General features: G+C 40.9%; 1 protein-coding gene across 1 annotated transcript in view; it reads left to right on the top strand.

Annotated features, from left to right (window-relative positions):
- gabbr1b (gamma-aminobutyric acid (GABA) B receptor, 1b) overlaps positions 1 to 24,488 on the top strand; it is a 131,064-nt gene that overhangs the window by 36,110 nt on the left and 70,466 nt on the right. The window contains exon 8 of the mRNA XM_030062990.1: positions 19,901 to 20,061. Coding sequence (XP_029918850.1) covers positions 19,901 to 20,061 — 161 coding nt within the window. The remainder of the gene's footprint in view (positions 1 to 19,900; positions 20,062 to 24,488) is intronic.

Genomic DNA, 24,488 nt, shown 5'->3' with positions numbered 1-24,488 from the left:
GAAAGGTCAGCTCAGCTGTGCGTGCATTTGTGTGTGTGTGTGTGTGTGAGACTGTGAGAGACAGAGAGAAAGAGAGAGAGGGAGAGAGAGAGAGAGGGAGAAAGAGCACGGAGAGGTTCGTCTTTGTCAGGGGTTCTATAGTTCTTCACGAAGGCAAGGAAATTAAATTAGCTAAGTTCAAGTTTCGAATGTGCTGAACACTGCCATTCTCGCTCTTATATGGTCTTTATTATTTATTCTGACACAATTATACCATTAGATAATGATATACAGTGATAATATATGATGCAGTGTTGGAAAGTAAGACAAATGAAATATGACAAACGACATGAACTGTGTATGAACACATGTTGTGTTACATTACTTCACTCCCAGCTGATCACAGTGAGTTTGACCCATGTGCATGTCCATTATATTAGAGTAATACAGAACAGGGATAATGCAATATGACAAGCATGTTGGACACTATGCCCCTGAACATTTAATTTCCTATTCTTTATTGTAGGCAGCATGAAAAGCTCTTACAACGTCTTTAACTTAGCTTTTTTCAAGCTGCAGATACACTGTATTAGGTAACACCGGCTTGTGATTCCAACAAGAATACATGAAGCAGAGATACACATTAAGGTTTAGTTTTAAGGTTCATTTTGAAATAGACTCGCACAACGCAAAAGATCTTCAATGATATTAGGAACTGGTTTGCTGTTATGTATACTACCAATATTCTCATTTCTGACACAATATACTATATGTGTAATGAAAGGTGTTGACATCATTTAGTTACTTTTGTAAATTTATTAGTGCTGTCAAATGCTTAATTTTTTTAATCACTTTAATCACAAGGTAGTCATGGTAATCTTAGTCAATAATCACATATTTAAAATGTATAAAATGACTTGCTTGCTTGTACTTTTACTGCTGTATAGTGGGTTTTGGAAACAATCATTGTTCTTCAAGAGAGTTTATATGATGGATCCCCCAATGCAATCTCTGTTTTTTAGCCTCTTTTCTTCAACTACACTGATTGGCCAGCAGTCCATGGAAATCCATTTTAAACATCTGCATTGCTCTATTCACTCACTCCACAAGTGTGGTTTGATGAAAATCGCCACTCGACTCACTACTACCATCATTTGAAGCTCTAAAAAAAGCCTGTTGTCAATTAGGTGATAATTTAAACTGGTTATGCTCTGACAGAACAGCATTTCAGTGTTGCAGTGTGTCCTTATGAGTTTACCTCTGCCCAGAGATCCATTTGAGAGCTTACTGAAAGAGAGCTTGCCATCCAGCAGGCCACAGGTTGTCTTATCGTTCATTCATTCTGAAAGCAGTATTCAGTAGCTCCCAGCAAGTATAAGGAGGTTGCTATTGCTTTATAAACTTTTTATCTGCTAAGACAAACCACAACAAGTGGAAAAACAAAACTGCCATCTGTCCCGGAATGAAGTCCTCCAGCAACACTGACTAAACCATTTCATTTGCGTAAATTTTTAAATAACAAGGCCCTCAAATTAATCATATGTGTTAACATGTTAACTTTGATAGCCCTAAAATTCATACAACAGTTAGTTCTGGTGGAGTGATTTAATTGGCCCAGAGGCATTCCATAAATGCTGTAATTCAGTTGTTTGAATCCTGATGAAACTAGTTGTGTTGGCAGCACTGAAAGATTGATTAAATAGATAAATCAAAATGCGTTGTCACTTATTACTTGATAAATGGTGTTGTTTGTAAAACTGTTGTCACACTCAAGGTCGTGCTGATACACAGTAGCACAGCACTCCCTCTCATGGGATATTGCTTAAATATTCCTTGGCTTCATCCATTTGGTAATTCACAAGCATGCTTATGATTGTGGCTGCAAACAATGGTTTGCACATTCACAGCAGATTGGCTGCATGGTGATGGATGTTTTTTCTGACTAGGTGAGTCGTCGTGTTGGGGTTGCAAGTCCCCCTTGAGATCAAAAGACCATGTGCCATTTACATGGCATTCTGTGCTTCCCCTTAAAGCTACTATCAATACTGACATTAGAGCAACTTAGCCTGCTCACAAGTGAAGACTATTAAATAAATGAGCGTTTGAGAGGGCGAGATAACAGGAGACAGGGGATGATCAGTAGGCTGAGCGTGGCGGCATAGTTAACGCGCCATGGCCTCCTGGACTAAGATGGTCTTTGAATTATTCATCTGGCTCTGACAGAGTGATAATAACATGAGAGGTCAGAGGGCAAGGCAGGACTCAATAGTACACTGGCACCCACTCTATTAATCTCAGCCCAAGTACTCCTGCACTTAGTCACGCCCAACGCAATTATAATAACCTTAATCACATATTGTAGACACTCCTCTCAGTAGTGGGCTCAGCACTGTGTTGTCCAGCACATCTGTTACAATCACGCCCCATTAGCAGTCACGTCTCATATGATGACCTCACTGACCATCTGGCAGATGGAAGTCAAGGAGCCCATGCAAAACACCTTGGTCTTGGTAATAGTATACCATAGATTTTTCAAGTGTGTGTAAAACCCAAACAAATACCCAGACATTAAGATGTTTGAGGTTTTCCGATGGACTGAAAAACGTTTTAACACCTTTTTCAGATGAGAGAACATCAGAGAACTTCTTTACAGTAACAGTTTTCAGACTAGAAAACACTCAGCTGAGGGCTTCTGGTGTGGTTCATATCAGTGAAAAACAGTCCCGTCCAGTGTAGGTTCACAAGCTGGGAAACCTTTAAGATTTAATTTTACCCTCTTTAATTTTACCTTGTAGATTCTAACTGAAGGAATCAAAACTATGAATGAACACATGTGGAGTTATGTACTTAACAAAAAAAGGTGAAATAACTAAAAACAAGAGTGTGCAAAGCAGTAATCAGAGCAAAGGGTGGCTATTTTGAAGAAACTAGAATATAAAACATGTTTTCAGTTATTTCACCTTTTTTTGTTAAGTACATAACTCCACATGTGTTCATTCATAGTTTTGATTCCTTCAGTTAGAATCTACAATGTAAATAGTCATGAAAATAAAGAAAACGCATTGAATGAGAGGGTGTGTCCAAACTTTTGGCCTGTACTGTAGTTCACTGTATAGTGCTGTTTGGACTTAATGTGTCATTCTCTCTATTAATCTTGGGACTTTGCATTCATTTTTGTCTGCCAAGTCACGACCCCTCATAACTTGCTAGTGGTAGATAATTATCTTAGAGCTTCTTTATCATCTTCCATCCTTGCCCATCTTTTGTTTTGAAATTGTACAATGACTTTTAGATTTTTAATGTAGAATGCACGGTGGAGGACACACAAACAGACAAGAACAGAGATTGTGAAAGACATTTGGTTAGTCCCAAGCAGGAAAATACAATCTTGTGCTGCTTAGATAGTAAGGGTTTAAATTAAACTTCAAGAAATTGGTTCAGACAGTGCCTGCACAGAGCCGAGTGCCAGCATCCTCCCTAGGTGGTGTGGCAGACTCGCATCTCAAAGACATGACCTCATGAGTATTAGGAGGACAGAGCTCCAGTGGCCAGATTGACCCGGGCAGCTTGTCAAATGCATGTCTACTACAGCCATGGCCTGGCCTGTTGGTCCACACACTGATTCCGTTATTAATACTGTGATTTATTGGTCTGTCAGATGCCGCTCTCCTCATCTAGCTGAGGCTATGGAGGGTCAGGCCAGGTTAAGTGCCTTGCCTGAGGGCGTTAGACGTGTGATCCATGCTGCATTCCAATGTCCAGTGTCCAGCTTAGCAGAGAGATGGAGACTGCAGGTTTACTTAGCCTCCAGAAAGAAGTAACACATGCTGGTGTTAAATGGGATCAAGAGCGAGTGGTGCATGGCAGCAGGACTAAATGAAGATGCATTCACTGTAGGGCCAATGCATATTTATAGGCTAGTCACACTGATACTATTTCCACTGCAGAGTGGTATCTGTGTGTATTTATTTTTGTAAAGAGTACTTAGGATGAAATGAAAAGGGACTGCATTAAAATTCACAATCCAGAACTCACACATTGTCAAGACTGACGAAAGGCACTGAGATGCAAATGCATTCCTCTCTCTAAACAGTGCATTGTCATTTTAAAACAAGGCCAACATCACCATCTCCCTGTGCCTACCAGCTATACATAGAAACAACAGTATTACAACAGATGCATACAACAACAATGCAATAAGCGCTTCAGTGATACACAATCATAGGAGATGCACCATAAACATGAGGAATAGAGGAGCCAGAAATAGCAGAGCAGGTTCAGCTGCATTCCGCGAGACAGCCAGGGAGATTAGAGTGTGTTTTATGGACGCACTGCAGATCACATTAACATTATTACATTCAACGGGAACGAGGAGAGAGAACGATAGAGGAGAGAGAGGCAAGTGGGAAGAGAGGGAATGGAGATGGAAATGGCTGAGCGGGCAAACGAGACAACAGGCAGGGAAACTGGAGGAGAGGAATGGAGCAGAAATGGAGGCAAGACGGAGGTGAAAGGGAACGTTGTGTGAGATGTTGATAAGGAGAAAGTGGGACAGTAGCAACACTGAATCACAGATCTGGACTGAATTCAATTTGGTGTACACTACACTGAGGTGTGGAAGGCTGTGCCTGCAGACAGGGTGGGCATCATACAAGGTCATCAGATGGTGGTCGGCTTGCACTGCATCATCCCTCACAGCAGACAAGGAACCACAATGACAGACTTGTGACTATTACCACACTGAGCCAGCCAGGGCAAAGTTGATGGAGGCTGACAAACAACATGATAAGATGTTAAAGGCATAGTTCATCCATTTTGAAAATTTGACATTATTTGACGTCCCACACATAGCTACTATGTAGGACAAGAGCTGGATACTGGCTGGAATAACTGCCTTAATTCAAAGAAGGTTTACCGTCACTTTTGGAGCGTCGTATCAAAAACTAAAATGCACATAGGACTGCCGAGTGCACACAGAGAAGTTTTGCTCAAATAATTGGTAAAAACTGCATTTTTCCTGTTGCCAACATTGTTTGCTATCATTTGTTTTCTTCATTGGACACATGTACGCATGTTGTAAGACAAAAATAACATTTTTAGGAGTGCTAAAAGTTAGCTAGCTAATATTCTTCTTTTCAAAATGGGCGAGCCATAACTTTAAAGGTTCAGCTTGTGTGTATGTGTACTTAAAGTGTGAAAAACGCTCAAGTCATTTTAATTTAAGGCCTTAAAGAGTAGTAAACGTCATCATGTTTTCAGCATGAAATGCAGGTTTATTTTTCAGGTTTGGTGCACCTGATTCGACTGTTATCACGCCATTGAATGGACGTTTCGTGGTAATCCCCCACACAGGTTTGGGTTAGGAGGTCCTGTCTGCATATCGTAGTGGGTTATTAGCATCTATTGTCAATCCGTTTAACCACTCAAACGTTAGCTTTAGCCACTTTCATCAGCTTTCGTTAACTTAATTTTCATTTGTTACTGGCTAAGGTTAGGAAAGGTTTTGTCGTGATGGTTAAGTTCAGGAAAAGGTTAGGACATGGCAATGGTTAAGATTAGAAAACATAAAGGAAGAATGAGTAGGATTTTCTTAAAAAAAAATGTATAGACTCCTAATAATCCCGCTCAGTCATCACTTATGAGCCACTAGAGACCCTGGGACCCTGCCCACTGCCCAGATTTTCTCATTTTGCTGAGATTGGGACTCTTCTGGGTGTCAGCGTTTGGGCAGTGGATGTGCAGCTCCCAGGCAATATTAATAGCAGCAGCAGTGTCAGATCAACAACCAGCAAAAGGATATCATGGACTGGAAAAAAGGAACAATATAACCACATTTTTCCTAGGATGGTAACAGAATGTTTTACATTTTGGGCAGTCATTTCATTCCGTTGCTGTTCCATTGTGACTGACCCATCCACCACCCCAACCACCTCCACACACTGACAACAGGAGTAGATGATACCAGCTTATGACCCCTAGACGGTGCAGCAGGGCCCTACCAGCCCAAACCTGCAAGGGGTGATCAGGACTGATAACAGTCGAATCAGGTGCTTGATTCTAATATAATTACAAACTGTGATATTTGTACTGACAGCTTCTTCACACTCAGTTATATTAAGCTGAAGCAGAAGTAGGGCAAACAAAATAAGACAAATTCCATGAATTTATGATGGAGCTCCACCAAAAGCTGTGAGGAGGGGAGCAGCAGTAGTGATGCTTTTATTTTCTTATGCTGAATGACATTATTGCACTTCCAGCTGGTCACAGTGAATCTGACCCACATGCATCTCCACTATTAGATTCATACAGAACAGAGTTAATGCAATATGACAAACATCATTCCCTAAACATTTAATTTCCTCTTCATCCTCTCATTATAGTTCCACAGCTTTTATTGGATATTTATAAAAGTTGAAAAATTAATGTCTGAAATATGCAGATAAGAGGTGTGGTGAATATAAGAGACGGCGGAAGGGAAGGAAGAGATGATGAGGAGGATGTTGGTGAGGGGAAGATTAGAGGAAGCCAAAGACAGAGGGAGACAAAAAGGGGAACGGAGAGGAGTTCCTATTAAGAGGAGGCAAATGCGCTGATCAGGATTTGGAGGGACAGACGGTTTAAACAGCAGGTGTGTTATAAAGCTGTGCCCGGTCATATTTCACACTCCAATTCAACAGAGGAGATGTGGAGGGGGGGTGCACAATTTCACCACTGACAGCTTTTCCACGGCTATTTTTTTTTCTCCCCGCAACAAGAACACATTTGTTTTAAGGCCTATCAGGCAGAGGAATGGGCTGACTGATGACATCACGTATCGTCACCTTAGTCTGTGTGCGGCTTTCATGTTGCCTCCACCACTGAATGCCATGGAATATATTGCCTAACCACTGGGAGAGCTGGTGACTGGTGCTGATGTAATTTGTGTCCTGAAATATATAAAGAAATGCAATTAGAAGTCAAATTGAGCAAGCATGTCTGGAGACCGCACTCCATGGTGGAGTGATAGAAGGATTATTGCAATGATGAAAAGAGGAGGCCGCATTCAGTGAGGGAATGATGCAGCTCAGAAGAGGAGTGGGTGGGTGATGGGAATAGCTTTCATGTAAAAGAAAGCTGGATGCTTTTTTTGGTGACCAACTGTTTTTTTTTATAACCTGAAAAAAAAAACAAAAAAAACAAGTCTTACACCCAGGGAAAAATATTTACAGATATATCCGATCCGGGATAAGTCATAAGCAGCTTGAATCTTTAACAAGTGTATAAGCAACCCCATGCTATAACCCTAAAAAGAATAGAAAAAGAGCTGTCTCCAATATGGCAGTGCCAAGATTTCATTTGCTGTGTTTTCTTTCAATGTTTTTGTTTCATTTTCGTTTTCCCCCACACTTCCACATGTAATATTTGACAAAAGAAAAGGTCATTTATTTTGGCCGACATGTTTGGATGGAATTCACAACCTCTAGGTGTCTCTAGCTGTTGTGTGTCTTAGAGTTCACTGGTAAATTTTAGCTTGCACTCTCCACCCGGACCTCTGTGTGCCTGCTGTTATCTGGCAGCCTGTTGAGCCAATTGTGCTGCCCTGCAGTGATTTGGCAACCTGTGCAGCCAATCACGTTGTTCCAGTGTAACCTGGCAAGCCACACAGCCAATCAGAGCTCCCCAGTGAACTGACTGAGATCTGACGCCTCTGGTGAAGTTCCACCTCCATGGAGCCCACAGCGCCATTCAGCAGCATAATGCCTCATATGCTGGAGGAGAGGTTTCACATCCAGATTTGTCTTTTTTTTTTCTTTCTTTTTTTTTTTTTTTGTTTATGTGATCCAGATGGTGTGATATGTTAATGAAGCTTGCTGTGTGCGTTTGGCTGTCTAGAGCTGCCAAAGGAAGGGGGCACATTGACCTCAAACAGGACAGAACCAGACCAGGCTGAGAGCCTTCATCTTGGTGCTGTTCACAGTCTCAGTGCTCTTGGATCAACCTTTTTCTATTAACCTCTGAAACCAAAGCAAATTTACTTGACGTCTTTGAAAAACACAGAGGAAAAAAAAACATCTAAATTCAGTTCAAAAAAAGGAAATAACATGTTTAGCAAATTACCACTGGCTCAGAAGATTTAAGAAACTGACCAAAAAATTGAAAGACAGGAAAAAATTACAAAGAATACACAATCAAAAAAATTTGCAAAAATGAACAGACAATGATTAACACATTACCAGAACAACCCCCCCCCCCCAAAAAAAGAAATCTTATTATAAATATATATTTAAAATTACCCACAAAATTAATAAAAAGGAACAAAATGAATTTAAGAAGGTGAATTACAACCTTTCAGAATGAAAGCGGGCTCCTGGGTTTCAAAAGGTGAATATTACAGTGTTACTATATATTAGATTTACTGCTTTACTTTGTGCAGCATTTGGGTTAGTTGTAGTACATTACATGAGAAGAGCAATAAAGTCTATTGTGCTATCTGACTGTGATTCAACCTCCATGCACTGGATAGCTCTCTTTCACCCCATTGTCATTTTGAGCCTGGGCTTAATTTTAGAACGACCCTCAAGGCTTACTGCTGAGCCAGAGACAGAAAGCCCATGAATATCAGATGTAGCCTGCAGGTCTTACAGTCCTATCAGGACCATCACAGAGCTGGTGTTAAATATTCCTCCTCTCCCATGTGCCCACACCTCCTTCTAACTGCCTCTGTTTCAACTTCCAGCTGTAACGAGCTGAGCCACTTTCATTATGGCTTTTGAACAGATGTCAGCTCCAGCCAGCATACATGAGGTGTCAGGGTCCATCAGGAGCGCTAAAAAAGTAATCCCTGCCTCCACGAAGCCACAGTTTGAAGGCAACACAATCCTGTAATTAAGTATTCATCTTAATTCACATCACATCCCCCTGGCACCATGATAATTCTGTTAAATGGTTGCGGTGGCGGCAACATAGGTTTCGTATGTACCACTTTGATAAGTGGAGCTCAGCTTGCTAACAAGAGTCAGCTCTTGGCTCCAGTGTAGGGAAGATGAACATCATAGTACTGCTGATGGTTAACCAGCCATTGATTGGCCTTTGATTGTTGATTTAACTGCTGGTTTTACCGACCTCCCCCCGGCTTCATTTCTCAAAAGCAACCCGCAAGTCTATTGACTTTTGCCAACCATAAGGAACAATGATACTGGCAAATTAAGCATCTGGATGTTCTGGATGGAGAGGTTTTAATCAAGTATTACACATGTGTGACCAAAGCCTATACAGAGAGAAAGCCTGATGCGATTGGCTGCTCTGACAGAAAAAAACAGTGCAGTATGGTCCTCTAGCCAGTGGGGGCAATGCTGAGCATGCTGAACAGGGTAGAACATGTTATAAAATGATCACTACATTTGATTCCAAATATTTACCAGTAACTGAACCATTTTTGTTATTTTTACACAGCCCGATATCTAACTATAAATGGAGAACTCTCTGTATGTGTGTCTCTGGCTTGATTATTTCTGCAGCCATTTATTGACTTCAAACTTGGCAGGTGTGTTCCTGAAAAACCCCCACAGCTCAGTGTCAAGTATGTGTATTTATGGTTCAAAAGCTGCAGAAATCAGTTTATAATGGTGTTCTTAACGTGATATTAACAGACCGCAAGAGGTGGAACTCAAATGAGAGGACAGTGTAGCACCCGGACAGGCTAAAGCATGTACATGCTGCAGTTTTGAAATGCTCACATGACACACAAGAACATTTCTGTGTTATTATCCACAAACTGTTATCAGAACAGTGCAGCATGGCCTCACAAGCACTGAACATTCGTAGTTTGCAGCTGCAGCCAGCAGCCAGATGCATAAAACTCATAAAACTGTGTGCACAAAGCCAGAAACATGCATAAGCATTCTTTTCTACATATAATTTTTTTGTCAGATTAATAAAACTCCAAAAGTCATTAAAGATTTGCAGGCATATAATGCACAAGCCTCTCCCACAATTAACCATGAATGTATGAAGGCACAACCAGCCTTTTTTTTTATATCAAATCTCCGCCTGCTGCATCAGTCTTTACACCTGTCAATTAACCAAACAGGAAATAAAAAGTGTCACCGATTTACGGATTGTGTTGTGTTCTCCAACAACCACAACAGCTGTAATAATATAGACGGCTCTTTATACCATCTATATAATTAATTCCTCACATAGACCGAAAACATCGAGTGATTTCTCAAAAAAGTATCAATGGTTAGTTTGTAGCGCTCATATCTAAATGGACATTACAAGTTGTGTCACAACTAATCAAAAGAATATTAACTGCTAAATAAAATATTGAATCTGACTTATTGTTAATTAAATGGATGATTAAAATTATTCACACAAAAGAAACTAATCATTGTTACCATAATAAATGTGCAACAATTAAATCAGTGAAGATAATGAGCACAGAAATGTTTCACCATGACCAAGTGGCACTCCACCTAAACAGTGCAGTGGTGACTATCACCTCAGGTTGGGATGCTGACGTCTGTAAGATAGGGCCTTTATCCACATACATTAAATGTCACTTGGATTGCACTGAGCTCCTAACATTTTCCTGTGAGCTTTTGCTCCCACTCACCCAGCCAATTCATGTATACTCTAACATTTTCACACATATCAACAGGCACAGCATTAGTTTATAATGAAGACAGAATTGTAAGCTGACATGAAATCGATGCTTGTCAAATTATGACACTCTCAGAAGATTTCCATTAACACTGAGGCTATGTGGTGATGACTGGCTGCAGAACCAGAGGAGAAAAACATTTATTCCTAAATGGTTCCAGATTCCATTCATCTAAGCTCCTAGAAATCTCCCCCTTGTATATGCACTGTCTCTGTTTGGTATCTCAACATGTATGCATATGTGTGACTGCATATATGAGCTTGCATGTTTGCATTGTGTATGTGTGTGTGTGCATACATGTCTGTCTGTATGTGAAGCCATTGCTTTGCCTCGGGTGGGTCTGATCTTCTTTTGTAACCTTTTTTTCCTTCCGATGTTGTCCCAGCTCTTCAACAGCAGATGCTGATGGCATTATTGCTACAGTCCCAGTGTTGCCGATATAAACACAGATAGTGATCCGTGCAAACACAGCTGCAATCAATACTGACAAGGTCAGCTGAAAGTGGATTTTAAATGCTGATATAACAAAAATATTTTTTAAAAATAACATGATAACCAATTAATTGGCCAGAGGCTTATAGGCTGGTATTAACAATGCTGAATAATATATGTAAAACTTTGGAAATGATTAACAAATAGTGTTGTATAACAAAGTAACACTAATAAACAAAAACATTATATATCAAACATTAAATATTATTGGAAAAAACACATGAATCTAAAACAGTTTCTAACAAAAGTAAGTTGTTAAACTCTGTTAAACTAATCTTAATAAATAGTATGGGCTACTAGTGATTACTACTACTAGAGACTAGTGCTAGCCAGTCACTGGTGATTTTATTTCTGCCATGTTTCATTTGTTTGCAGCATTTGGAGTGGCTCGAGGAGAGTATTTTTGAGTTATGTCAGTGTTGTGTTTTTCTACAGAGGAAGTCTTTCTTTCAGAACTCCAAACTGACCAGCTGCTTTCTGCTGCACAGCATCTCATCACTACTACCTGGGTGTACAAATGATTTGTGCAAATATTGAGGTGTACAAATAAGTCAGTACTCAACACCACCATCTTGTCTCCATGTGGCTGGAAGCCTCCATGCAAGCAGTGAGAGCGAGCTCAAACATTATTTAAAAACACCTGGCTCCAGACATCATGGTGGCATTTGTGAAATCCACCAGGAAGAAAGCCACCAGTGGGCAGAAAACCTAGTACTAATGTTAGCGTGGTGTTAGTGGCAGTACTAACTACAAAGGTGATTGATAAGTTTGTGGCCTTAAGTCTGTGGCGATAAGGAGCATGGCTTGAGCTTACCCATGTAATTATGCACACTACAGTGGAGGTCATAAATATTACTTCAGATTTTAAGAGGTGGGTAAATGGTGTTTACCCTCCACTACACCTCTGGCAACTGACATTCTGGTCATAGCTACTGACCAGTGTGTTGCAACACTCTGCTCAAGCTGTCAATGCTGCACTCCCAGCAGCTTTGACTTCATATTTGTACTGCCATCTCCATGGCTGACACTCGTCTCCAGAGACTTGCTGAGAGCTGCATACCAATGTGGTTCCATGCAACCAACCCTGACGGGACTCATTTTTGACAGACAGCAGGGAGAGACTGTTCCACTGTGTATGAAGTACAAACAATGAGAGCCAGCCTGGTTTGCAGTGCAATCCAATTGAATTAACCTCATTCAAATCAGCAAATCTGTTAAGTGGAGGCAGGAATTAATTGCCATTGTTTACTGATTAATGAGGAGAGGAAGGTGGGCAGACACTGGAGCTCAGGCCTATGCACTCCCTATCAGTGACAGCAGTTCCTGGGTGGAGAAATATCGCCTTTGGGTATGGGCAAATCTTAAATCCTTGCAGTGCTATAGTTCTCACTCTTTTTCTCAGAATTTTAAAAATAAAATATGTTTGGATATTGTGGTTTATTCTCCAGCACTACAATTAAGGCAACTTAAGGACCATAACAACATTTAGCATGTTTAAAGATTTTTTTTTTTTTTTGGCATTTCTGCTTTATTTGACAGTCACAGTAGAGATAGACAGGAAAGGCAGGGGAGAGAGAGGGGATGACATGCAGCAAAGGACATAAGGTTGGATTCGAACCCCGGTTGCTGCGATCGGGACTAAGCCCTGGTACACTGGTTTCCATTCATTCCACGCAGGTATGAAAATGAACTTTCAGAGACATCAAATTTTCTTCACTCCAGTATTCCATCACCGTAATAAAGTCCTCCACATTAGTTTTCCTAAAAGCAACAAGCACTGTTGTGTTTTGATGACTTAAACTTTGGCGGAGTGAAAAGGTCTCCCTATCGTTTAATAGTCCCTGTGTAAAAGTGCTTGCTTTACACAGCCAATTATCAGTTCCTGTCATGTGAAGCTGAACAGGAGGACTCAATTGCAGGAGACTGAGGCAGGCTTGGCTGAAGTGAAGACTTTTACAGGAACATGAGGCAAACAGGCAGGCAGAACACAGACCATGGCAAATGCAATGACCAGACAAAGAACTGAAAGCAAGACTTACATACTAACTGAACTAATTCGCAGCGAAGACTCTGCGATGCTTGGCAGGGATGACAGCAATTTTTTGCTGAGCAGTGGTGACACCAGGGCACAGATCAGTGGCCACCACCGAGGATCAAGCAGGGGACCCAGTGGGACCTAGGAAACTGAAGGAACTGCTGCAGCACAGCCTTGGGAGGCCAGGATGACAGTAGCAAGGGCCCGGGACTGGGACTGGGACCGGAGCTGCCACACAGGCTCTGGGGACTGGGACCAAACTGCAAGAGCTCTGGGAACTAAGACCAGGACTGCCCATGGGCTCTGGGAACTGGGACTGAAACTGAGACTTACACTGTAGCTCAGACACTGGGAACTGGGGGAGGAGCTGTAACACAGGCTTGGTGGGGTGGGACTGGATTAGCAGCATGGACAATGGAGGCCTGCCACAACCCAGGAGATATGGCCTGCTGCTGCCCAGGAGAGAGCAGAGCAGGCACTGGAGACTGGGACTGTTAAGACTGGTAACTTAGCTGGTAACTAGATTGCTGCAGGTAAGCCAGCAGAGAAACTGGCTGAAAGCTAGCAGGCTAGGGGCTAATATGCTGCAGTTCAGCTGGCTGGGGAGCAGACTGAAAACTAGTAGGCTGGTTGCTTACATGCCAGTGGCTGACATGCCACAAGCTGGCTAGCAAGTTATGTATATCTCCTAGGGCCAGGCGGGTTACCAGGAATGGGTTTGGGGTAGGAGCTGGCTGAGGTGGAGGTGTCTTGACACCACAGAGAATCACCTACTGCAGGATGAGGTGACAGAACCCCAAGTTGTAGGGGTCTGGGAGAACTGTTGGCTGGGAGACAGACAAACCAGGCTGCATAGTATCAGGAAGCGATGACAGCTTGGCAGGCATTTGGGGCTGGAGAAGCTCTGTCTTCATCAAAACTTTGCCAGCAAACTGTCATTAAGTGGGGAGCCAATGCTGGGGAGCCAATGGAGTCATCAAAAAAACAGAGTGATTAGCTCACCATCAGTCCATAGGGTCAATGAGGCTGAAGAACTGGTGGTGGTTTGACTTACGCTGGGTCCTTGTTAGGTCCAGTTGTTGTGTCATGTGAAGCTGAACAGGAGGACCCAAATGGAGGAGACCGAGGCAGGCTTTGCTGAAGTGCCCTACTCTGTATACAAAAAAGGCAAACCACTAGAACGACAGGCAAGTCCAAGACAGGGATGGTGGCAATTCCATGATTTATGAAGAGTGACGACTTTGTTAGCTGCAGAAGCAGAACGTTATAAGGTGGATGTTTCAAACCAAAAAATCTGATTTGAAAACCGAGGGATTTTGATTATATGTTGTAAAATCTTTAGTACCCTCGCATGATTTGCAAAATGGGTTGTTGCAATGTAAAGTGTGGGCACAATGTATTCGAAATCGCTGGTATGATGCTTTAAATATGTGTTGTATGTATTGGTCCTCCTGTATTGATTAATCAGCTGCATTAATCATATACATACAAACTATGTATACAGAGTGAATTTGCATATAAATTTACATCTCTTTTGATTGAAAACAAACTCCTTGTTATTACATTCTAGACCTCCTCCATTTTGGTCAACTTGGCTTCCATTTGGCTATAGGACTTTCCCACAACACAGTCCACAGACATCATTCTCAGCAGCCCTTGGCATTGCCCCCGCACTACAGGATATTGGATCGTAACCACTGAACCTGTTTAATATTTGCAATTTGAAATTGTTGCAGCCATGATGGGCTTCACAACAGTTGGGGGAAGTACAATACAGTCATACCTCACACCACAGGAGAATCTGACAACATAATCTTTAGAACGACACCAAAAAATCTGGACTTTGCTTACGAGTGTCTGAAGGGAGGAATTGCAACCAATATCTGCTGAGTTATCTTCAGCTGTGTTTGTACATGTTCATTTTAGTCTCCTTTTGCTCTGGCCTTTGTCTTGGCTTGGTGTTAATCCCATTCGGATCTGCTTTTGAAGTGGTCTTGATGACAGACCTACATGTTACATAGATCAGAACCCAGGGGTAGGCAGCTGTGCAATAGAGAAACTGGAACACAAGCAGCGTAAGTAATGGTAACATGTCGTATGTGTTATTTGGAAGCTATACTCTTGGGCTTTAGTGCTCAGGCAAATATAGAAAATGGACTTGGGTAGAGAGGGGTAAAGAGGGCAACGGAGACAGAATAAGGAGAAAGTGAAAGAGGCAAGATAAACCCTGGGAAGATAAAATCGAAGACATGGGGAAAAGTTGGAAATAGCAGAGTAATTCTTGCTTTTAGCCAGTGTTCCATCTTACAAAATTAGGGTTACAGTTTTTTTTTTTTTTTTTTTTTTTTTGATCAAAACATTATCCACAGTAGAAAGATGTACTCAGTAGAGTACAAATCTTTCCATTTTGCATGATTCCATTTTGAAGTTCTGTACCTTTTTGTGATAAGCCACACCCACTGCCACACCTCACTTTGGCCAGTTATCATGAAAAGTCCACCTGCTGTTCCTTGGCATGACCAACCTTTCCACAAAACCGTATGTTGTTATGTGAAACCATTTAGAAGTTATGCATCTTGTTGTGATCTAGGCCATGCGCACTGTCATGCCCCATTTTGGCCAGTTACCATAATCGGCTCTTTCTTGTCCCATGACCAAGCTTTCCACAAAACTTTGCCCTGTATTGTGAATCAGTTTATAAGTTATTTGCCTTTTTTGTGATGGATGACAGTCCTGTCATGCCCCTTTTGATTAGTCAGCCTGAAAAAATCCGTTAGCTCTCTCTTGACCCATGAGTAATCTTTCCACAAAGTTTTGTGCAAATCCATGAGTAACATTTTTAGATATCCAGCTAACAAAACAAACAAACAAACAAACAAAACCCCATCCAACTCTGTTGGAGGAGGTAAATTCTACCATGTTTAAAGCAGCAGCTGATTGAGATGAATGAGTTTTTCTGTATGTGTATGCTTAGAGTATTTTTCCACAAAGAAGGAAGTTTATCCTTCAAAGGAACACTCCAGACAGACATATTAGACACATTAATGAATTTGCTCCCAATGCTGAGGCAAACCAAGCTGAGCCTCTGCAGATGATGGTCATTTATTTATCTTGAACAGGAATGTCCAACAGTGCTCGGAGAGTAAACCATCCATAGCAATCTGATTTTGTTCTGCTTTTTACCCAGCCACTTCACTGTGAGTGTTCCACTTTACAAAATTAGCCAATTATTTAAAAACCCTGGGAATCACTTATCAGCTTTGCACAAAGAGTTAGTTAAATTTATTGAGCAATAAAGACTCCAAACACATCAGGAGGCATAACGGTGTTGCTTGCTCTCCCAACCATATGTTTTTGCCAGTATAATCAGCATTATGTCCATCTGATTTAAGCATGCAGGTCGTGAATGCAGTGCCATGTTGTATGTAATGACAGTCATGATGACAGGGAGTGCTGAAAAAAAGAGGGAATGTGGGAGGCAGAGATACATGCTTCTTTCTTCTAACAGCATGGATAATCCTAGAGAGATGGCAAAACAGATAGAAGGAGGCACGGAGAGATACATATCAACCCATCGGAGAAGATATGAGCCAGTCAGGTAGAGTGCTGTGCCTGGAAAGGGAGAGAAGAGAGGGAAACAGGATGGAGCAATTGAAAGAGATAGACATCATGCTGCAGTACAAGACTGAGGGAAAGTACAGTAGAGGCCCTGGCTCATGGAAATGGGAAAGAAGCATGGAACAAGTAATGAGAAAGAGGAGAGAGGGATCATTGTCAGTCCATCGCTGTGCCAATCCATTATTAAAGATATACTCAACCTCACAGACACATACACACATATGCAGGCAAAATGGAAGGCATCACTACACTCTCAGGCAGAGACATAATAATGAAGAAACGTGTAAACGTAGGAGTATGTAGGCGGGGAGCAAAGCATGATTCATGATGGCACAAATAAGGTTTGTGAAATGTGTTTTGCTAAATGAAAAGTTATTATTGATTTATGTAGAAGGAGAGAGAGAAAGAGGAAAGGAACAGAATTAATCAAAATAAATAAAGCAGAGTTCGATGGGATAAGCATGGATGTAGTGGAGGGAAAATCCACCCACACCCAGTTTGCTCACATTAATATAAAGGGATAGTTCACCAATTTGAAACACTGGATATTATTTCACGTCCCCTCTAGCTGTTCTGGACTGTAGTGGTGCTATCTTCCTCTCGTTGTTACTGAGTGCTGGATACTGGCTGGATGCTCGCAATGCAAGTGATAAGGTGCAATGTTGCCTCGCACACCTGTTGTGATGTGATTTGGAAGAATTCAGAAAGACAAAATCAGAACCAACCGGGCAGCATACTAGGCGGTCTTTCAGTTTTTTTCTCCACTTCAGCCTGTTGTCATCAAAAATGAGTATTTCTAACGTGGAGTAAGGCAACCCTGTGCTCTTCCTGTCTGTGACAGTCTATTCCAGAGCTAGTGACGGCAGGAAACTACAATCTGGCTTTTCCACCAATTGGAGTAGTTTAGAGACAGGACCTGGGCAGCAAGCTCCATGGAAATGTTGATGAGATAGAGATAACATGAGTGATGTTTGGGCCCAGAGCAACAATGCTCATTGTGTTTATAGTGAGTTGAGGCAAACCCATTGAAATGAATGGCCTCTATTGATTTTTTTGAGCTGCTCGGCTGTTCACTCCCTCACATCTCTCTCTGAAAACTCAAATGTACATAGATGGATGAGAATAACTATATTTTTTCTTGCCATTGAAATCTGGAAAAATCTGGTAACTTCTGCACTTCCTGTATCACTCCACACCAGAGGAGCAGCAGCCACCACCGAGACAGCAGTAGATTGTTGATGTGGCTAGGTTCTTCTTTTCCTCCACTTGGCCCTATCACACATATTTCATGTTCTTTTTAAGCACCTTTATACTGCTGATTAATTTTTGTTTGAAACAGTCAACATTTTTACACCATTTCAGGCTGTAACATTTCTGTTACACATTATCATATGTTTACTTAACATTTTAGTTTCAGGAAGCAACAAATGTAAAGTGATGTTAAACCTTTTTTGGGTGGACTGAGGTGGTTATATTTCAGAATGTTAGGTGGGGGGAAGTTAGCATTAGAACAGTTAGCATTTGGAGCATCCAGCCAGTATCCAGCACTCAGTAACAATGAGAGGAAGATAGCAATGTGCAGAAGACGTAAAGGCAGAGAGGGCAGAGGAAGAGGAAGGCTTGTTGTTGGAGAAGAAGGCGGAGGGGGGCAGAGGGAAGGGAGGAGGAAAGATAAATGAGCGGGGCTGTGTTAAGGGATTGCAAATTCAAAGTGGTTTGTGAAACGGAGAGAGCGAACATCCCTCCTCCTCTTCTTCTTCCTCCTCCTCCTCTTCTCTCTCTCTCTCTCTCTCTCTCTCTCTCTCTCTCTCACACACACACACACACACACACACACACACACACACACACACACACACACACACACACACACACACTATTTCTCTCTCACACACTGCTGCAGTCAGCGACAATATAAACGCGCAGACAGACCCGTGAGCTTAACATTGCTCCCGTCATTTTTTAATGTCGCTGCTTTTTTCTTCCCTCAACCGGATTCCGACACTTTGTTTTTTTTGTTTTTTGTCTTCGTCGGGCTCGACCTCTTTTGAAATCTCCGTAACCATTTTAAGACACCATGGATTATTGAAAACAGACAGCCGTTCCATGCTTGTGTGTTGAGGTGATCCAATACAACATGTAATGTACGCTGTAATGAGCCTTGCAGCGAAGACAGCCTGAGTATGTAGGCGGACGGATGAGAAAGGACAGATAAATGACGAGTTTAGCCGAACAGATCTCTCTCGGTCGGTGCTAGTGTGCCTTCTTTAATGTTTCAAAACGGGGGAAGAGGCGATATTATTGCCATCTGTCTTCTCTCTGCAAAACAAAGTCATTTGTGCTGTAATATAACTGGAAAGTGATTATTCTCATCCTGCCTCCACGACTCTGACTTCAGCACCTTGGACAGCGGACATAACACAAAGACCCTTTTTTAACAAAACTGCAAATCCGACTGAAATACCAGCCGCAAGTTCAATTAGGACTGGCTATTAGGAGTTAATTCGTTATTAATTAGAATCAACTCCAACCTGCCTTTACTGTTAATTGAGCCTTTCCGTCTCGTCGCTAAACTTCTTCTTCGTCGTTTATTGATTGCGTTTAAGGTGTACGAAGCCGCACGGGGATCGTTTTACAGCGAATATCTAGCTCGGATTACAACAGATGTTCAGGAGTTCATCAAGTCATATTCAACACGTTTTAGGTTTGAAAAAAAAAAATCTATAATTCTAAATAGTTAAAACAGAGCAGGGAAATAAAGAATCGATCAGTCAGTGTGTGAGCTGTGAGTTGGTTGCTCCGGGCAGCAGGCAAATGAAAAGTCAACCCTTCAAATAAAGACAAATTAGTGTATTAGGCTTGCTCCATCTCTGAGGAAAATCAAGGTGGTCCTGTGCAGCTAATGGGGATTCATTTGTCTTGACACGCTACACGCTGCAGGGGGGGGGAATAAAAGTTGAGGAGTAAACTCTACCCTCAGCCACCTGATTTGGGTCACTGAACAAGCTCCGAGCCTCCAGCTTCCACCATGGCTTCCTCCAGCCAGAATGTGGGGAGGCTTCGCAGATCCATCCTCAGCTTTTCTCTGACCTTTACCCTGACCATGCTCCTGTCCTGGTCCTGCACGGCTCTAGGCAAGAAGAAGCTCTACATCGGCGCTCTCTTCCCCATGAGTGGAGGCTGGCCGGGTGGGCAAGCCTGCCTCCCCTCTGCTCAAATGGCCCTGGACCTGGTGAATAAGAGAACGGACATACTGCCGGATTACGAGCTGGAGCTCATCCATTACGACAGCATGGTGAGTAGTGCTCAGCACAGGCTGTTGTAAAAGTTTACACAGAGCAAAGCACACAGTCAGAGGAGCACTGGTGGTGTGAATGACAGAGTCTGAGGTGCATCTTAAGTTCTGTGGTTAAGGGTTAGGCGATGTGACAGCAGCACCAACTGCAATAACAATAACAGAAAACAAACATTTTAAGTGTTGATCACTTGAAATGGCTAAATTCATTTGAATTCTTTTAGTTTTTATTTTTTTATTATTATTTTTTTTAAATAACTAATATATATACAATATATCTAATATCACAAACTTTACAGTAATTATGTGGTAATTTTATCTTTATTATTTTTTTCAGAAAGTCATAGAAATTATTGTTATTATTGTTGTTGCTGTTAAGAAATATGTAGATATATAATAGGCGCTACAGCTCAAATTTGTCAGTCATCAGTGACTGTATGTAGTGTACGTTACTGTCCTGGGTGTTCTTTGAGTTTCAAATTTGCCCACCTTTTTCAGGTGACATGCGATGAAGCATAGTATAACCCAGGAAGAAACACTGCTAAAGATTTTAGCATTTTTATTTATTTCATATCACCAACCGGTGCACAGTTAAGCCTCCTTTACAGTTGTAGAATACAGTTTGTACTTACATACAATTATACAATTGATTTTTTCAAGATGCCTTTTATTTACCACTGCAATAGAGTGTTCATTCATCTGTGCTGTCCACCACCCCCTTTCCATTGGAGATGCTTTGCCTACATTCCCTTGCTGTTATTCAATCTTACACACTCGTCTTATTCAATCATTAGGATAACAGGCTGTCCTCTGTGTATTGTTTATATTTAAAATGCAGCATCTGCTCATAAAATGGGTTATGGCCCCGGAGAAATGTTGTACCTACTGTACAGTGGTGTAACAACTGCATCCCTGTGTGTTCACATAAGAGCCATAAGGCCTGTGCACACTGGAATATCACCAGACTCTCCCTTAATAGCGCTTGCTGTCTAGTCACCTCATAAACTCCCCTTACTCATGCACTTCCATTTCCACCGGCTTTCACTGCAGCTGTGACTGAGCGCTACATCCCTCAGCCAGCCTGGTCTCACCTAATTTTGAGAAGTGAGTGCATGCTTACATTTTAAATCATGTGCATGAAAAGTGAGAGAAATGTATGACAGCTTATTAGTTTCATTGTAGGGGGAAAATGGAGCAGGGGGAGGGGAGTAATATCCCGAGGAAAAAAATCAGAGTTTCCAAGATTGAAGTCATAAACTTATGAAAAAAAAAATCACAAATATAGATTGGAAAGCCACAAATTTTCGTGAAAAACTCACTAAATAGTTTTCTCTTAATTTGTTTTTCTTTTTTCCTCATAAATCTAACTATTTTAATCTCAAATTTTCTTTTTAATGCAAATTTTTGACCTGAAAATCTCAGAATTCTCTTTTTTTTCCTCATGAATTTGTGATTTTTTTTTTCTCATAAATTTACCACTTTAGATGTCAGAGAACGTTTAAGTTTCTTTCTTTTAAATTTATAAATTTAATCTTGGAAATTATGAGTTTTTTTCCCCCTGGCTCAGTAATTTTTTTTTCTCTCTACAATGGCACTAATATGCTGTCGTAAAAATGTGTTTCCCCATGATGACAACAAACAGTTTGACATTGAAATGACACAGCAGGAAAAGAGGCTGTGGAAGTGAAGGGGCCAGAGGGTGGGGACGTATACCTCAAGCTCTGATGACTCACGTTCAGTTTGTAACACATGATAGGAAAGATTCGACTGTGAGAGAAGTTGTCATTTTCAAAGAGGGCTTTTCTTTTTTTTAACCAAGGCTGCACCCTTACCTTGACTAGACAGTTTTACTCACCTCAGCTTTAAGTCACCAGCACCAGAACACATGAAAGCTGATGTCGATCCAGGGCGACATCACTGGTGATAAGGAACTATTTGAAACCTGAGCACATTCATGTGATTTCTGTCAAAAACAGGGAAAAAAGGCATTGAACCAAATAGCAAGAAATGACCTGAAAATTAGAAAAAGGTAAAAATTCTAACAACAGCACCACCACCAACAACAATACCTCTACTACTACTATGAGTACTACTATGAATAACAACAACAACAACAACAACAACAACAACCACAACCACAACAACAATAATAATAATAATAATAAATGTATGGCTGTTAAGATGTATGAAATTATTAACACAAAACAGAGCACAACAAATGATTTATTGTTATTATTAGATGTATTATTATAATTATAAATTTTAATATCATATCAAAAGACAATAACCACACTTACTTCAAAAAAGTAACAAAATTATTGTCCTCAGATACCCAACCCCCAAAGTAAAAAGTTACAAGAAAAATAACCATACGAATTACCACAAGATTACTGAAAAAAGGAACAGTTACAAGGAAATTACAAATCAAAAAATGTAAAAAGAAATAATTTGAATTTTGTTCAGAGGGTAAAAAAAAAAAAAATCTTTGTTTGAGTTTGAGAGTCTGTGCTTATTTCACAAAATGTTGTGTTGTCTTCATTATTTCTCTCTCAGACACAGAACTTGTTTTTTTTTTTTGACATAACCAGCCTAAAATACTAAAATTTAATTATAAATATAGTGTTCTTGCAGTTACTTTTTAAATTTTTTTGGAGTGGGGGGTTAATGGTAATTTTTTTTGCAAATTTTTAAGCAATATTTTACTTATTTTATTTTATTTTTTTATTTTTTAAATTTTTTGAGTAATGTTTTACTAATTTTCTGATCAGTCATTTTCTTGTAACTGACTACTTTCTTGATAATTTTCAGTTCATTTCTTGCTTATTTGAGTTTTTGAAAGGAATTTGCTGCAGGTTTCAAAGGGTTAAAAGTTAACAATTCTCAAGTTTAAGTTGAATTTTAATACCACTTCATAGATTCAATTTTGAAGGTCAAATTTAGAGTTTAGAGTAAAAACTAAACTGAGGTTTAAAGAAGGGTTGAAATCGATCCCTTCTTCAATTTAAACTTTGCTGCAGCAGAACTGAATGGCAAACCATTATTTCATCTGGTTTAAAAATGAGTCCTTGTTGATGCAGCCCAGCCTTAGATGCCTAAATCCCATTGGCCTTTGCATTGTCAAGAGATTGAAGTGGATCAATAAATCTTATTTCAGCTTTATCATCTTTGACTGGTCCATATTCATCTGTCATTGTTCCATGTTCATCTTTAGCATGCAAATTGTGACATATTGGAGTAATATTTATCATCTGGCTCTCAACATGTAATACAGTTTTCATCTTAGCTTTATCATTTAGGTCTAGGAAGCCCTTGCTTCTATCATTAAATAGCTCTACAAAGGGCACAGTGAAGTGTTTCATCTTCAGTCTGTCTCTGTAAGGTGAACAAAGATCATATCTTTTTTTTTTTTTTGCCATTTTTTACAAATTATATTTTAAGTTTTGGTCTCATATTTATATTCATTTGTTAACTGTTTCCCTTAGTCAAGCAATCCTGCTCAGTTTTATTATTTTATTCTGCCTCTTCCCACTGCCTCTGCACTCACATACAAAAATACCAACACTCTCTCTCTCTCTCTCTCTCTCTCTCTCTCACACACACACACACACACACACACACACACACACACACACACACACACACGCACACACACACACACACACACACACACACACACACACACACACACACAGAGAGAGCATGTAAACAGTTAAATGCATTGTGACTGGTTGGTATGTTTTTTAAAAGCACCGCTCTGATTGGTCAGAACTGCTCTGCATTGGATCCCCACTTCAAAAGACTGGAGTGGGGGATAAGGGGGTGTAGAGGTTGGCATGACAACAGTAACCAAGACAACTGCAGTTCAAACAAACACAGATTTGGCTCCAAGAAAAAGGAAAAGATCATGCACCTACTATCATTGCATAAACAGGAGCAGATGGATGGCTGGCTGATTTAAGCCTGTCCGTGTGAGAAAAGCATATTGAGTGGAGTTAGCCAAATGTAAGAAGTGCTGGTCGGAGCAGTCATCTATCACAGACCTCGACGCTGCCACTGTGCTCTGCCAGTCCAGCTGTAGATTAGAGTAAATATGCTTTGATGGATCTCCTGCTGATTACAATTCAGCACCGCAGACCGCAATGCCGAGAGAGCCCGAGAAAACGCCTGCGTCACCAAGCGGCAAACCAACCAGAAAATTTCAAGTTATATCTTATATCTTGTCCAGGATTTTCCAGTAAAGCTGATTAAATGTCTGTCCGGGGCCCTCGTGATGTTTAAAGTTGAAGATGCATCCCGAAGGAGCAGGTGGGAGGAGGATGAGGGGTGAGGAGCAGATATAGCATCTCTCTCATTTGAATGTGCGGGACATTGCAGTGATTTCCCCCGAGTGCCAGGGTTAATCAATAAGTCAGTTGCCAGGCATATAC

The sequence above is a fragment of the Myripristis murdjan genome, chromosome 11, assembly GCF_902150065.1.
Source record: "Myripristis murdjan chromosome 11, fMyrMur1.1, whole genome shotgun sequence".
NCBI classification, from domain to species: Eukaryota; Metazoa; Chordata; class Actinopteri; order Holocentriformes; family Holocentridae; genus Myripristis; species Myripristis murdjan.
This window is presented reverse-complemented; position numbering and strand designations above follow the sequence as displayed.